Genomic DNA, 18,123 nt, shown 5'->3' with positions numbered 1-18,123 from the left:
AGAAGTAGAAGAAGAAGCAGCAACTGCATTTAAATATTTGCAAAATAAGAAGCACAAAATGGTTCCTGCAGTGACAGAGCTTAAACCATGCAAGGCATTGAAGGTTCTTTCTGGTTTTTGAAGCTAGTGGAAAACTAGAACAACTCAAGCATCAACACTTGTATAAGCACTTTAAAACTGAGAGTTAACACCACATAATGAAGGTTTCAGGAAAAGCATGTTATTTTTGCCGTCAGTACCATGGATGGATATAGGTAACTAAGTATCCATTAACAACCCTGCATTAAAAAAAAATAGTTGATTGTAACTTTGTGCTGTTTAGACTGGGCATGCTCATAGTTCAAGTCCATTTTCAACATCTGAATAGAAAATCGAATGTTACGGACATACGTTTCTCTGCATGACAAATTATTTCAATAATTTGCATATTTATTTTTAAAATAAATCCTTTTATCTTTAATAAATTGCCTCAGAACTTAATGCTGTTTGCATGGTGAGGGGGACCACCTTTAATTGAGAGAGTATTAGCCGCTATTAATATAAAGGGAGCATATCCTGAAGCTACCAGGAAAAATGCATGGAATATTAAGACTTCATAAATTAAGTTATTCTGTTGCTTTGGTCTGCATAATCTTAAAAGATAGCTATTTAGCTTAGTATTAGTGAAATTAATGACCATGTTTAACATTATAAATTCTTTATTCAAAAGGCAATGGACTTAGTTCTTTAAGTAATTCTTTGTTCTGAAGTCATAGATCTCAGTTTTTGAAATGTCTCTTGCCTGTATTGTTTTAAACTGTTTAAGGCAGAAACCGGTGGATATAGGTGAAATGTGTGTGTCAAAATACTTGATAAGCAGTCACTGTTAAGATCGGTTAAATGATTTTGCGTGTGAAATGGTTTCAACTGTAAAAAACCTGGCAACACATTCCTTAGCATTCAGCCCTTTATCTTTTTTCTGAAGCAGACGTTCTTTGCCAGATATTTTAGCATCCTTATATTGGACTACTACAGTTATGTTTTGAATGGTGTCTCGCTTGAAATGTCACCAGTTTATAACAAACTGTTGCTGCCAAAGTTTTGACATGAACCAAATATAATGGGTGCATTACCAGTCAAATGACTATAGTAAATTGGCTTCCTTTATGATATGATATTCTGTTCAAATTGCTTACTGAATTGACTTACACCCAATATCTTCTGATGCAGGTACAATTCTCAGCCAGCCCTCATTTATGTTTGTGGTTTTGTCACTCAGTAACACTGAAGCCTGTGAATATATTATTCATTTAACATGTTCAAGTCCCTTTTGAAAATTTTGCTGTTCTAACATTAATTTTAATTATGTTTGTACTATATTTGCTAATTTGCATCTTTTGACTTTTTTGTAGTAGTAAAATTGATTTTTTAAGTTTATCTCACGCCCAAAATAAAGAGACGCTTTAGTTCAAAATATGGAGTTCATGCATCTCTCTTGCCAAAAGCAAAGCTAGTCTCTGTGTAAATATTGTCAGTTTGCAACCAAAGTTGATTTTCACTTGGTCTCTGATTTTAGGTTTACCCTTTACTCCTGTAAAAAACAGTTTGTCCATTTTGCAGGAGAGTAATAACATGGTAGTGCCTGCCATGCAGCTTGCCAGCAAGATCCCAGATATGTCTGTGCAGCTGTGGTCCTCTGCATTGCTCAAAGGTAGGTCTGCTGGTTTTCCAGTTTCATATTGTTTAAATTTTGTTTATTTACTTTTAAAATTGAAGTCAGTAATTTAGATTTATGATACTAATGGTGGTTTTTAGAGCTTGGGGTTTAAAATTTGCAAAACAGCATCTTTACTCCTGTTTTCATTCCAACATCAAGGTTTCAATAGGTAAACCTTTCCTGCCTCTCTCTTTCTTTTAATAGTCCATATTCCTACTGTGTGACTTTTCATGATGAACCGACTTTGTCATCAAAATTTCTATTACTACCAACAAATGCCGCATGACGAGCCTTTCCAAAAAATATTTTTTAGTGTTTCAGCCGTTTATATCCATTTACGGTAAACAGTAACATGAAGCCTTCTCAGTTATCATTAGCAACTTTTAAAAACATCTTTCTAAACAAATGCATACAGTTGCTCCATAATGTTTCAACATTATTTCCTTGATATACCTTTCTGCTCCAGAGTTTAAAATTACAAATCAAACCCTTCAGACGTGATTCAAGTGCAAATTGCTGACTTGAATTTAAGCTTATTTGCAGACATTTTGGTCATAGCATGTAGAAATTAGGGTTAGGGTTAGTTAGGTAATTAGTTCTACTGACTGGGATATCCTGCAGGGGTCACATAGTGAGAATATTGAAGAAGCTGTTGACTGCACAACTGATTACATCAACTTCTGTATGGACATTGTAGTTCCAGTAAGAACAGTACGCCGCTATGCTAACAACAAGCCATGGATTACAAGTGACATCAAGGGCCTTTTGAACCAGAAGAAAAGGGCTTTTAAAGACGGTGATCAGTATGAGCTCAAGCCCGTGCAGAAGGAACTCCGAGTCGAGCTCAGGGCAGCGAAGGAGCCGTACAGGAGAAAGCTGGAGCAGAAGTTGCAGGATAACAGCATGAAGGAAATGTGGGATGGGATGAAGATCATCACTGGCTGCAGCTTGAAGCGGGGTGCCACCATCGAGGAAGACATGAAGAGAGCAAACCAAATGAACAACTTCTTTAACAGATTTGACCACCCTAACCCATGCTCACCTTGGAGTACTGCATCCTCCAACCTTCCTTCTGCTGATATCAGCATAGGAGAGACATCCCCACCCACAATTACAGCAGCGCAGGTGAGCAGAGAGCTGAGGAGACTTTGGGCCAGCAAAGCAGCGGGTCCAGATGGAGTATCGCCACGACTGCTGAAGGCCTGTGCGCTGGAACTGAGGAGTCCTCTACAGCGCATCTTCAACCTGAGCCTGGAGCAGGGGAGAGTCCCGAGGCTTTGGAAAACATCTTGTATCACCCCAGTCCCAAAGGTATCACGTCCTAGTGAGCTGAATGATTTCCAGCCTGTTGCTCTGATGTCACGTGTTGAAGACCACGGAGTGGCTGCTGCTTCACCACCTGAGGCCACAGGTCCGCCACGCTCTCGATCCTCTGCAGTTCGCATACCAGGAGAAGGTGGGAGCGGAGGATGCCATCATCTATATGCTACACCAATCCCTCTCCTACTTGGACAGAGGCAGTGGTGCTGTAAGAATTATGTTTCTGGACTTCTCTAGCGCCTTCAACACCATCCAATCACTGATCCTTAGGGACAAGCTGACAGAGATGGGAGTAGATTCACACCTGGTGGGATGGATCGTGGACTATCTTACAGACAGACCTCAGTATGTGCGTTTTGGGAACTGCAGGTCTGACGTTGTGGTCAGCAACACAGGAGCGCGCCGCAAGGGACTGTGCTTTCTCCGGTCCTATTCAGTCTATATCCATCAGACTTCCAATTCGATTCTGAGTCCTGCCACGTGCAAAAGTTCACTGATGACACTGCTTTCATGGGCTGCATCAGGAGTGGGCAGGAGGAGGAGTATAGGAAGCTAATCAAAGACTTTGTTAAATGATGTGACTCAAACCACTTACACCTGAACACCAACAAGAGCAAGGAACTGGTAGTGGATTTTAGGAGGCCCAGGCCCCTCATGGACCCCGTGATCATCAGAGGAGACTGTGTGCTGAGGGTGCAGACCTATAAATACTTGGGAGTGCACCTGGATGATAACTTGGACTGGACTGCCAATACTGATGCTCTGTGTAAGAAAAGTCAGAGCCGACTATACTTCCTTAAAAGGTTGGCGTCCTACAACATCTGCCACATACTATGCGACTCTTCAATTCCAACAGGGGGAGTAAATGCTAACATTATTCAAAGTTATTGTCTGTTTTTTGCATGCATTTTTATTACTCTTTAATTTAATATTTTTTTTTTTTTGTTTTTTTTGTATCAGTATACTGCTGCTGGATTATGTGAATTTCTCCATGGGCTTAATAAAGTATCTCTATCTATCTCATCAAATGACAAAAATTTTTGTAAATTGCCCTCCTATTTCAAGGCACCGTAATTTTTGGGACATAGCAATGGCAGGTATATTAAAGCAGTCACGTTTAGTACTTTGTTGCATATCCCTTGCATCCAATGATTTCTTGAAGTTTGATTCACAAACATCCCCAGGTGCTCGGCATATTCTGCTTGTTTTGGGGCTTTTCCCCTTAAATTTTCTCTTCAGCATATAGAAGGTATGCTCAGTTTAATTTAAATCAGGTGATTGGCTTGACCATTCAAGTCTTTTTAGGTTTGAAAAACTCCTGTGTTCCCACAGCAGTGTGTTTGGGATCATTATCTTGTAAGACAAAATGGTGTTTAAAGAGTTTGTAAGCATTTACTGGAACTTGAGCAAACATGAGCAAATGCACCTCAGAATTTATCATGTGACTGCATATAATTACATGATCAATGATAACTGTGTCAGTATCTGTGGCTGTCATACATGCCCAAATCCATAATACTCCCACCACCATGTTTAACAGATGAGGTGGTATGCTTTGGATCTTGGGCAGGTCCTTTTCATTTCCACACTTGGCTTTTGCATTCACTCTGATACAGGTCAATCTTTGTCTTGTCTATCAACAGCATTCTGCAGGCTCTTTTATGTACTTTTTCAAACTGTTTTCTGGCCATCCTGTTTTTGTGGCTAACAAGTGGTTAACTAGCCCCTGTATTTCTGTTCATGGAGTCTTCTGCGTATAGTAGTCTCTGACACATTCATATTTCTGATCTGACAAACGGGCGATTCTTCTGTCATCACAGTAGATGTCTTCCTTGGTCTGCCAGTCCCTTTGCGATTTTGGAGTTTACCAGTGCATTCTTTCTTCTTAATGATATTCCGGATAGTTGACTTAGGTAATCCTAAGGTTTTACCGATGTCTCTAATGGTTTTGTTCTTGTTTTTCAGCCTCATAATGGCTTCTTTGACTTTCATTGGCACAGCTCTTTGTCGTCATGTTGAACAATGGCAACTGCAGACTCCAAAGGTAGTCTGTAGGTAGAAGAAAGCCTAGGTATCTTATGGATGCAGTAGTGAAGCAAGGAAACACCCCTCAGTAATCATAAACATCCGTGACGCCAATTGTTCCAAACATTATAGTGCCCTGAAATGGGGGGACCATGTATAAAAAGTGTTGTAATGTACCGAATGTATGCAAATACCCTTAAATTAAAGTCTGCAATGTGCACTTTATCAAGTCTGAATTGTTTGATTCATAATTTTAAACTGTGGTGCACAGGGGTAAATCGAGGGAAAATGTGTATTTGTCCCATACATTATGGAGAGCACTGCACATTTAATATTACAGAAACAAATGTGCATGCTATTATTTCTAAAAGACCCTGCATAAGCACATAATTAAAGAAAGGGTCCCCAGTCTGTTTTCGGCACCATCTAATTTTTGTAAAGTATTTGGAGTGTATAAATACTGTTAAAATAAACAGATATAAATAAAGATGAAGTAAAACCATTAAAACTGAAAAGTACTAGTACACTTAGTGTATATCAAAGAAATAATAGGCACATCATTAAAAGAAATATATTAGATGATCCTTGTGTCTTAAACATCATGTAGTAGAAATGGCTTTCCACTTACCAAGTTAATGTATGTTTTTATGCATAAAACTATTTTCATCCATGATATTACTAATTGCCATACAAAAAATGGACGTGGAACTGGTTATGATCAGAAACATCTGTGTGTAAAAGGATAGCTTGAAGGTGGATAGATTGATAATGTAAAGAAGTTGGAGGACATTTTATTTCAGACAGTAAAAGAAAAATTAAACTCTTTATCTTGGTAACTTCTTCTCTTCACCTTACGGCATCTTTCATGTGCCTTACCACATTTACATGAATTATCCCCCTCAGTCATTTTTCTCTTCACATACTTTTTTTTTTTCTTCTTTAGTCCATTGTCTCTCTTTTTGTGTAAAACTTTACAGTTATATTATTTCCATTGCTTCTTTTGCTCATCTAACATTTTTTTCCTCTGTGCACTCAAAAGAGTTATTTTAAACATACTTAATCCAAGCAATTTTTTTGCCAGACTTATCCAGTAAACATGTATTAGTGATTGACTAATGCTAAATTGTTGTTTTTATTATTTTATGCGTTTGAGGGAGAATTCAACTACTTAGCCAAAATGTGTCAGTTGGCTAGTTTCAATCTGGAGAATCAGTGGTTCTCCTCTAAGTTCTTCTCTTATTGCCAGTAATAGAAAGTAAGCCCAACAACCTTGTTTAGGTGTATCACTTGCACAGCTTGTCCTTTTGAATCTTATTTTTTCCAAACACTTCCAGAGCTTGTGACCATTGGTCAGGACAAGGATATAGACTGACCAATAAACAGACAATTTAATCTGTGAACTTTGCTTCTGCTTCACCATCATGGTCAGGTACAGAAGTTTTCATTTTAATAATGGCCAGTTTGGACTAAAAAGATAGGGGCATAGGTGACCAGGAGAGAAATAATCTTTGGTACAGTAAAACCTTGATTATTCACCAGAGGTTGGGTCTGAGGCCATGATGGTTAAAAGAATAGACGGATAACAGAACAGCTACTTTAAAATGATATACTGTAGATTAGTGAATAGTCATATCTATTTACAAAAGAAAATATAATATAGTATTAACAAAATTAATATAATATTGTAACGACCAGCATAGAAACACAACTCAGAGGTACTGGTTTTCTACATTTTACTTGGAGTCTTTGCTCTATACCAAATGGTGCCTTGTCTTATACTCCATTATCTGAGTTACGGAGCACACCTCCCAAACAATAAAAGAAAGCTTTCCCTACCAGTCAGCTTATCACAATACCACTCGCATTCCTTTTTTCTCTATACTGAAAACACTCCTACTTATTGTTTCCTGACTCTCTGCTCAAAACATCCTTCTGCCGCATCTTTGTTTTTCTACTAACTTCTCCTGTCACTCTTCTCCTAACAGACATGTCTGCCCCTTATAGAACAGAAGCCCTTCACCAATTACTTACAGCATTCATTACACACTTTTCTGCTCCTTAACAGAGCATCACAAACTGCCTGCACGTCACAATATATTAAGAAAACATAACAGAATTTTAAAAAAGAAAAATATAATACAGGAGAACCTTAATACATTAACATTACCATCAGTGGTTTCCATTTTCAACACGTTTTTCAATTTTGTCTGCATTTTGCTTTGTTGTTCACTATTGTTCTTCCTGCTCTGTTAATTAAAGCAATACTTAAAGCACCTTCGCTCTTTAGGAAATGTTTAATAACTTCAGTTTTTGTGACAATTCCAACATCACACTGTTATGTTTAAGCCATAACAATGTATAATTGATTAATTATAATAAAAGAGAAAAGCTGCGAAACATTATTAAAACTGAATGTACGTAACTTATACTGTAAGTTTAAAACGAGGCCTTACACGTGGTGCTGGGGAAGAACACTGTGTGCTAGCAGAAGGGAGAGTTGTTCCAATGTGCAGAGTTTGCAGTAAACCGCACGGCAGTAGTAGTATAGTAATAAGTAGGTGCTGGAGTGCGGTTTGAGTCCCTGACTTAGTCGGTCTTCTGTTAGCTTGCTTATTTCACATTTCATTTCTGTTTAAGGAAAGAAATGAAACAATTCTGGGAACTGCCTTGCGCCCTTTGTTGACTGCGATTGGCTCCAGCAGACCCCCATGACCCTGTGTTAGGATATAGCAGGTTGGATAATAGATGAATGGATGAGGAATAAAGCTTAAAAAAACAAAACTTTGCACATTTAACATTCACCTTCAGAAATGTGTGTATTCATTTAGGAATGTGACAATCCAGAATTTTTGCATTCAATACCAGTACACGTGAATTTTTATGATACTTTATATCTTTTGTTACCATGGCAAAAACAGAAATCACATTCAGTGGCTTTTTATTAAAGTATTTATTGAAATGAACAATATTTTGCCTTTTTCTGTAATACAGTATTAAATATGTAAATACTAACTGTGACTACAGCTTTAAAATACTGCTATATCCATCAAGTAGTTACCTGGCTATCACTTAAGTAAACTAGTACAGTATTGGCTTTCGTAAATGTCAAAATACAATACAAGGCTTAAATTTTAATGTGTGGCAGAGAAGGAGATATCCCTCCCCCAACCAATGTAACAACAAGTGGGGTTTATGATCTTGGAGGGATTTCAACATAGGGTTTATAAAAAATGATATGTCATGAGTTACCTGATTTATCTTAGCAGGTGCATATTCTAAATTTATTTTCTAACATTTTCTGTCCAGTAGCTGAAAACTACTGCTTAAAATCCAAACTAAATATAAATATTGAGACATTATGATGTGTGTACTGTTGAATTAGTGAATTACAAGATAATTCCAGATATTTCCATTTAAACCATCTTCTTTAAACTGTTTTTGTACCAACTTGCTTTTAAAGTCTGGGTTGTCAGTGAACCACATGCAATATTTATCCATCCATCCATCCATTTTCTAACCCACTGAATCCGAATAGGGTCACGGGGGGTCTGCTGGAGCCAATCCCAGCCAACACAGGGCACAAGGCAGGAACCAATCCTGGGCAGGGTGCCAACCCACCGCAGGACACACACAAACACACCCACACACCAAGCACACACTAGGGCCAATTTTAGAATCGCCAATCCACCTAACCTGCATGTCTTTGGATTGCGGGAGGAAACCGGAGCGCCCGGAGGAAACCCACGCAGACACGGGAGAACATGCAAACTCCACGCAGGGAGGACCCGGGAAGCGAACCCGGGTCTCCTAACTGCGAGGCAGCAGCGCTACCACTGCGCCACCGTGCCGCCCTGCAATATTTATGTTTACATAATTAACTGATTGAAAAGATTATGAAAATGTATTTAACAGAATATGTAACAGAATAATGAATTCAAATTTCAGAAACTTATGGTGCTTTAATTTTCCAAATCTGACCCTCCTTTTAACATTTGTCCCAACTTTAAAGCTTTCTGCATGAATTCGAAACTTGTCAGTTTTGCATTAATCCTTTATTTCAGAACTCCAGCATGACAGCATTTGTTTTCTTTTTTTTAAAGGTTTCTTGCATGAGTAATCAGACTTTATGCCTGTGTACAAATCCAGAATTCGAAAATGACTTAGGCTGATGTTACCTGCGCTCAATAAATTTGTAACTGTGAGACAGCATTACATTCCTCAATGTTTCTTTCAAATATATGATGTGTGCCTTCACACAGGTTATGCTAATGAACATAAGTTTGTGTTCAATAACCAAACAAATGACATAAATTGAGTTTTGCAGATTCATATTTAGCAATGAAGTATGCTTTTTTGAATGTCTTCCTAACTTTGTATTTCATCAATTACTTGTCTCTCTTAACATAGTAACATGTCTTATTAATAGGGAGATGCACCTTATCATTCGAAGCATTGAAACACTAAATGCATTTTATTCTAGTATTAACAAATGGAGCAACTCGTGTCATCGCCAGAGTAGACAAGCCAAATAGCCAGTTCATTTGAATTTCGCAGAGCTGTTTGCTTACTACAACTGTTGTTTGTGCTGGCAGTCCTCCCACATCTCATAGTCCTATATGCATAAACTCTGGATGCATGAGTCACACCCCAGCATGACCCTGAACTGTATGCTTGGACTGGTGGACATTTTTTAGAAGTGTTCACTGCAATCAGAGAATGAATGCAAAACCTCATTTTATTTATTGGGGCTGTCTATTTAAAAGGGATTAATATAGTTTCCTTTTCACGTCCTCTTACAAGTTTGTGACAATATAAGTGATTACACCTCATTTGATCAGTATATTATTTTGCTCTTAAAACATGCCCAGTTCTGTTTTTTTAAATTGATTCTGTATTGGGATAGAAGTGTAAATAATGTGAGCCTGTGTGTGTGCTTTTTTTAAATATTAATAAATAGGTACATATAAGCATCACCGTTAAAAAGAATCACCATAGGCACTATGTTGGACACACAGTGTAAGATAGGCCAAAGCACCAGAGTTCAATGAATTATGGAAGAAGGAATCAGTGTGTAGATCATTCACTATTTCAGAATAAAATGTTCTGACAAGTTGATTACTAAAAAAAGGTAACTTGAAAAAGTCAAATGTCTCAAAAAACTATAAATATAAAGACGAGTTGCCCAATAAAGTAAAACCATCACACAAATCCACTTCTGCACTGGGAACCTGAAGGGGAAGACCATCAAGTGTGAAGGATGATGATACAATGACAGGCATTTCATGGCTTACCGAGAGAAAAATCTCAGTAATTTGAAAATTGTTGATGGCTTTGGGTCCTCAAATGTGATGCTGCCTGAAGCATGAGCCAGCTTGAGATGGACATTAAAGAACAAGAAAATATGCAACAGTGCATGCCTCTTTAATAGCACTATGTACAGCCTGCCTTATGACTGCAGTCGAAGCGCAGTAGTTGGCAAATATGTGTGTAGATCATTATGATCATTGTAATTTAGATATTATAAGTGGCTTTGGGCAAGATTATTCATGATGAAGGGAGTAATTCTGTGGCACAACCCAATGAGAGTTGCAAAGTTTTTTGAAGCTGAAAAAACTGCAGGCCAAAGTGTTTCCCCATGCTCCCAACCAAATTTTCTCCTTATTCCCCATTATGTGCACATTACAGCGCCTATTTCTTTCTCAAGCATTTTTAGCAGTCAGCTGCAACCCAGCCCTCCATGACTGAATCGGGTTCAACTGTGAGTAAATTTGGGTTAAAGAGGATGTGAATAATTAGACTTTTCACGGAGTATGAAATTACTAAACCAATACAACACGTCATGAAGGCAGAGCTTAGACTAACAAAAAGCGAGGTGAAATAGCTTCCGTTAGGTTAGGTCTTGTCTTTCTTCTCTTAATTGTAACGAACCACAGCAGATCCAGATTTCCATAGTCCGTACACCCAAAACTGTATATGCCAGAAAGCACTAATACCACTACAGCAGAACCATGGATGAGACTGCACAGAATTATCTTTGGCTGCATATCTAAACAGATAACTAAAATAACTTAAGATTACTGTCTACTTGGAAATACCAAACATGCCACACAAGAATATAGTCGCAGCATTTTAGCACATTGTGTGTGTGTGTGTGTGTGTGCGTGCGTGCGTGCGTGCGTGCGCGCGCGTTTTTTGTTTGTATGTATGTTTACAACCTGCTAATATTGTATAGTTTTCACCTTGTGCCTCCAAAACAGCTCTGACTTGTTGATGCATGGATTCTACAAGACCTCTGATGGTCTCCTATATTATCTGGCACAGACACCTTCAGTAGATGTTAGCAGCAGATCCTGCAAGTTCCAAGCTGGGACCTCCATGGATCAGACCTTTGTGCAGCACATGCTACAGATGCTTGATGCTTGATTGAAGTCTGAGGATTTTGGAAGCCAAGTCAACACATGGAACTTTTTTGTCATGTTCCTCAAACAATTACTGAACAGTATTTGTAGTGTGGTAGAGTGCATTATCTTGCTGATAATGCCATCAGGGAAATACCATTGCCATGAAGGGATGTACGTGGTCTGAAACAATCTTTAGGTAAGTGGTATGTGTCAAAGTAAGATCCAGATGAATGCCAAGACCCCAAAATTCCCAGAAGGACATTTCTCAGAATATCATACCGCCTCCATTGCCTTCTTCCCATAGTACATCCTGTTGCCATCTCTTACCCAGGTAAACAATGCACGCGCATGATCTAAAAGAAAATGCAATTTATTACAGCAGGCCATCTTCTTCCATTATTCACCATTTTATGCACTTTTGGTGGTGGACAGGAATTAGCATGGCACTCTGATAAGTCTATGGGTATGCAGCCCCATTTGCGGCAAGCTGTGATGCGCTGTATGTTACAACATCTTTCTTTAATGGCCAGCAAGTTTTTAAGCAGTTTGTGCTACAGTACAGTAGATCTTTTGTGGGACCGGACAGGACGGGCTAGCCGCCTCTCCCCATGTGTGACCCTGTCCCGCAGTTGTCCGTCCTTGGACTATTTTTGGTAGGTACTAACCACTGCATACTGGGAACAGACTACAAGATCTGTTGTTTTGCTGATACTCTGACCCAGTTGTCTAGCCATCACAATTTAGCCATTTTTTAAAATTGCTCAGATCCTTATGCTGTTCCATTTCTCCTGCTTTCAACATGTCACCTTCAAGAACCAACTGTTCACTTGCTACCTAATATATCCTACCTCATGAGAGGTGCCACTGTAATAAGATAATCAGTGTTATTTACTTCACCTCTCAGTGGTTTTAATATTATGGCTTATCGGTGCATATATAGACCACAGTTTTCTCTAAACACTGTTTGCTATTGTTGCCATGCAGTGATGCAATAGTCAAAATAACAGCAAGATATATAAATTAATCATTAAGCTGTGGTCAACTTTTTTTACTGAGCTTTAGAAATGACAGTGCAAACTTTGTTTTTTCATTTTCTCTGAGTGAAGTCTTTCATTAATTTTCCTTTTCTCTCTCCCTTTCTTTCCATAACTGTGCATAATAGTTATTTTATTTGTCTACTTCACAAGGAGATAAAGGAACACTGCATCCCAGAACATTTAAAGTGCATAGATTGGAGGAAATTGGACAAAACGTTGGCCCCTGTTCTAAGGCCTGGAAACAATATGTTTAAGTTTTCTGGCATAGACATTCCCAGGCAGGCAGAGTAGTGTTATTCCCTTGTCTTTTTTAAAAATGGGGATCAATACCCTTGGCATGCTATTCTCAAAGCACTGTTTTCCACTTTTAACAACAGCAAAATTAAGAGATAATGTTATCCAAAACACCTCTAATTTATGTAGTAGTTGGCGTTTACACTTGAATCTCGTCCATCCCTTTACCATTAATAGGAATTTTTAGTTACTACAGAAAACTTTGCCACAGAGGTGGACATAACCACAACCAATATTTCTTGCACTTTGGTCTATCAAAGTGCTAGATACCCGTTGAGGTTAACATTTCCTCATTCTTCATTAGTACAGCCTGCACCGTGTTCCAGCAACAATTTGCTAGAATCTCTTTGAGGCAATCCAGAAGTTGTTATTCACTTCCTTGTTAAAACTCCACCCATACATGGACCTTCATTTAAATGCACTTTTAAATTGAATTTTAAGTGAATTGATTAAAGATATAAAAATATAAGGTGCAAATTCTAATTATTCATGGTCAGCTGCAGGGAAAATGGGACAGTTTAATTTGGTTAGATGGCACCTGATAAATGTGTTAATGTGTCAACTCTGAGATAGCTCAACAAGAAAACTGAGACAGTAAGAACATGTGAAAAGAATTTTTAATACAAAATCCAAAAACACTTCTTAAAATTAAATGAAAACCATTATAAGAGAGCAATATAAATCAACCTAAGCAAAACCAGTAACTCTGCTAAGCCTACAGCTATGGTTTATTATTGCCAATACTGATGGTTGTTCTCTACTATAATACTAAGAAAGATAGATATATAGATATAGATATAGATAGATATAGATATATATATGCTGTACTATATTATCCTTTGTTTTTGCATATCTTACACAATACCTTCAGCCATCCCTGTTAAGGGGCAAGCTGAGAGATATACAGGTGAATGAGCTTGTGGTGTCCTGGATAATGAACTGTCTGTCTGGAAGACTGCAGTTTGTGGCACTCGAGGACTGTGTTTTGTCTTTTGGACCTCAGACTATAAATATAACATATCTCAAACAATTCTGCACTTGTGTGTTGCATTGATAATGTGGATAGACAGAGTATATGAGTCAGGTGGAGATCTTTCTTTCTTGGTGCAGAAAGAATTGTCTACATCTTAACATCAATAAATTTAATGTAAGACCTGATGATTGACTTTCACCACACCAAACTGCCTCTATATCTGCTTATTCATGGAGTTGACGTAAAGGGGGTACACTCCTACAGGTACTTGAGGTCTATGTACATGACAGGGTGGACTAGGAACTGTTTAAGAAAGCGCAGCACAATTGGACTAGGAACTATTTAAGAAAGCGCAGCACAATCTTTTTCTTCTTAAGAGGCTGCGTTCCTTTAATGTTGAGGAGTGACATCCTTCACATCATCTTCAACTCTGTGATGGCCAGTGTGATTTTTGTATGCAGTGGTCTGTTAGGCTGGTAACATCACTTCAACAGAGGTCCACTGAATCAACAAGGTAATTAAAACATCAGGCTCAGTTACGGGATGTACTCTGGTTGACCTGGAGGTAGTAGCAAAGGAAAGACATAGAGCAAAACTGAGTGCCATTATGAATGATGCTGCACATCTTCTCTCTGACTACTTTTTACCCAACATATCATTCAGCAGAACAATGTAAAGAAATGTTACTGGGACTCCTTTTCACAAGGTGTAATATGCCTCTATAATACCTCATCGTGATTGTAATTGTCAAGACAGAAGTGTTTTTTTCCAAAAATTCTTTTTAGTCATCAATTTAATCATTTAAAGGGCTTCTGTAAAAAGCCAGCGTTTCTCTGGGGACAAATAAAGTTCTGTTGTCCATAAGTAGATGGCTTCAGAACTTTAGGCAAGATACAATATTAAAGAAAGAAAACCTGAGTAAACACACACAGCACAGTTTTTAAATATTTTTTTCTTTATTCAAGTAGCAAAGTTGTTCAACACACCAATCCCCCATGTATAAAAGGTCATTACTCCCCATTGTTTTAATACTTGGTTGCAGCACCTCAGTCACCTGTTTTGTCCAAAGAGTTCTACTTTTGACTAGTCTATCCTTAGAACATTATTCTAAAACGTTTGGGGATCTTCAGGTGTTTCTTTGCTGTTGAGTATCCGAGCCTTTGTAACTCTTTCCTTATAAGTTTCAACAACTTTTTTCCTCATGTTTTCTGGAGTTTCCTTTAAACAAGGCATAGTTTTCTTCTAAAATCATTGTGACTACATCAATGTCTTGGTAAGGGTCTTCAGCTGTTTGATGAGTAAATGGTTAAGTACCATTTTATAGGTTTACATGTGGAATACAGATATTGGATAACAATTGCTTAAATATATTAAGTATCAATTTAGAAATGATTTTATGTTTACTCTAGTTCCCTTTATCTAATATTATATTTTGTTTAAAGATCTGAAGCCATTTATTGTGACAAATGTACAAAAATAGGGGATATCAGGAAGGAGACATACTTTTGTACAGAGTTGTAGGTAGTGTTCAAGCTATGATTATGTACATAATTTATATCTTTATATATATGAAGAATCAGATAGAAAGAAAAGTACCAAATAATAGTATGCAAAGGTAAAGGTTATTAATTGTGAGATGTATAATGATGGCTATCATTAAATAGTTTCTGTAACAGAGCTGCTGTGCTGTGCTGAGCTGTGTGTAAAATTCAAAAGTATCTTCATCTTTTTGGACACTAGTTATATTTTTATGTAGTTAAGTGCTTCTAACAAATGACTTCTCAAATTATGTACAGGGTGGTCCAGATTTAATTATGCAATTATGAAAAGGCAAACACATTGTACCCGCTGTTCGACTGACAACCGTCTTCCCACCATTTTGGAATGCAGGGCAGGTGCTGCCATCAATCGGCAACAAAAATATTTTTTTGTAAATTCTCTATGTAATAAACTTGCTTTTATAAGGATTGATGCTTGTGCTGAAGTCATTGAGCTTAATTTGTTTTGTCATATTGACCAGGTAGATAGCCAGTAAGTTGTTCAGTTACCACAGTGAAATAATACTTGCAGTTATAAAAACTGTATGCATGTGCTGCTGCAACACTTTTTTATTACCTGGAAAAATTAGCAGTGAATTTTTCATACTCGGCACCAGGCTTAAGGGTTATTTCTAAGGTGTATGGATTTTTAAAAGAAATATCAGTTTTCCTTTGTTGTTTAATGCAAAAATTCAATGACTTGTATTTTTATGTATAGAAAAAGCATTATTGCAATAATTATTCACAGGCATACAAGATTTTCCTCTGAATTATTCTTCTGATTACATATTTAGTACCTGATAAACAAATATAACAAAAGCAAAGATGAATGTTTATTTCCAAGTTGCCATTCCATACAAAAAGATACCAGATTTTCTACTGTTAAAGCAACCTGTTGTTTTTAGTCCTATACTGATATGTTCCATAATGTAGAAATACATGGAAGGAGTAGCAGGCCTGAAAGGGATATTTTACCAGTCTTGCAGTGATTGAATTGCAGTCTTAGACAATACAGTTTTACAGATACAGTAATAAACCATAGATTGAACAACTTATTGTAAAGCATCCAAAGTACAAGAAAATGCATCACATGTCATAGTATGTCATCATTCTCTTTATATACAGTACATGTTTATACATACTGTAGTATTTGACAGCCCAAATAATATTATGGTTTTCACTATTTGTGCCTATGTATTTGTTTCAGATCTAAACAAGGCATGTGGGAATACGATTGATGCACATGAAGCAGCCCAGATGCATCAGAACTTCTCCCAGCAGCTCCTTCAGGACCATATTGCAGCCTGCAGCCTTCCTGAACACAACCTCATTACTGTAAGAGTAACATAAAAATGAGGCAGGATTTGATGCCAATAAGTGTGGTTGACTGTTGAGAGAGGGAAAAATGGTTTCTCTGAAAACATAATTATTCCCGGCAACCAGCATTTTAGAATATACTGTACATCTTTAAAACCAAGGAGACCATTCATTTCATCAGGCACATTTTTTTTGGATTAATAATTAAATTGACCCAAAATATGATGTGATTCACTATTATACTGTATTTAAAGAGTGCTGTTGGATTAGCTTTAATGTGTTGGGAATGTTTGAAGACCTAGAATGTTCAAGACTAAAGTAGTTAATTTCTGTTCAGCTTTAAGAGGAATATAGGTTCATAGTGCCAACAAGTTCTTTAGACCAGGGATTTGTTTGGTTGCTCTGTTCTGCATAGCTTTTACTACTCATGTACCACATTGCGGCATGGGGCTCAGAAGTGCACAGTGTACTCTGGATGCAGTCTCACTTAAATTTGAGCTTGGCGTCCCCTGATTTTCATTCAATAGTTTTTTTTTTTTTGTTTTTTTTTTATATATAATGTAACCCAGGATTTTAGCTGGTTCCTATTCCTGCAGCCTATTGCCCACAGAATGAGAAAGTTGCATCAAATTGAATTCCTCAGTACTTTCAGGAGTGTGATTCCCATAGATCAGCATGTTGTTCATTTTATAATTAAGGTATACTTTACATGCTTATACAGTGCCTATAAAAACTATTCATCCCATTGGAATTTTTCACATTTAATTGTTATACAACATTGAAACACAAAATTTATTTTGGCTTTTCTGCAACTGATCAACATAAATATGTCTTAAGTGAAAACAGTCACCTGTAAAGTAGTCTAAATGAATTACAAATACAAAACGCAAATTGGTTGATGGCAGAAATTTTCATCCATTTCAAGTCAGCATTTAGTAGTCTTTGGCAGCAAATTTGCACATCTGAACTCTCTGGTTTTCCTGCATTTATTTTTGCAAACTGCTGAAGCTCTGTCAAGTTGCATAGGGATTATAAACTCTATTGAGATGTGGATTCTGACAGTGCTACTCAATGACATATTGTTTAAGAGCCATTCCTGTTTAGCTTCATGCTTGGACTTGTTGCCTTGCTGGAAAACAGATCCTCTTGTATGGTAAATACGAGAAGACTGCATCAGGTTTTCCTCCAGAATTTCCCAGTATTTTGCTGTATATTTTACCCTCTACCCTCACATGCCTCCCAGGGTCAGGTGCTGAAAACCATCCCCACAGCATGATGCTGCCACCACCATGCTTCAAGATGGGAATGGTATGTTTTTGATAACGTGCAGTGGCTTATTCCAGACATTGCATTTAGTCTTATGGCCACAAAGCTCAAACCTTTGTCTTATTTGAGCTTTGAACTTTCTTCCGACTGACTTCAGATTCTCATAATGGCATTCTGGCAAACTCTGACCAAGATGTCGCATGCATGTTTTGTATTTATTTTTAAACAGTGGCTTTCTCTTTGCCACTCTCCCATT

At 37.5% G+C, this 18,123-nt stretch overlaps 1 protein-coding gene across 1 annotated transcript in view; it reads left to right on the top strand.

The window, feature by feature from the left end:
- mau2 (MAU2 sister chromatid cohesion factor) overlaps window positions 1–18,123 on the top strand; it is a 46,476-nt gene that overhangs the window by 25,045 nt on the left and 3,308 nt on the right. Inside the window, exons 17-18 of the mRNA XM_039766682.1 lie at window positions 1,600–1,690; window positions 16,492–16,619. Coding sequence (XP_039622616.1) covers window positions 1,600–1,690; window positions 16,492–16,619 — 219 coding nt within the window. The remainder of the gene's footprint in view (window positions 1–1,599; window positions 1,691–16,491; window positions 16,620–18,123) is intronic.

This window comes from Polypterus senegalus, chromosome 10 (genome assembly GCF_016835505.1).
Source record: "Polypterus senegalus isolate Bchr_013 chromosome 10, ASM1683550v1, whole genome shotgun sequence".
Lineage (NCBI taxonomy): Eukaryota > Metazoa > Chordata > Cladistia > Polypteriformes > Polypteridae > Polypterus > Polypterus senegalus.
Note: the sequence above shows the minus strand (reverse complement) of the source record. Positions and strands in the feature narration are given on the sequence as shown.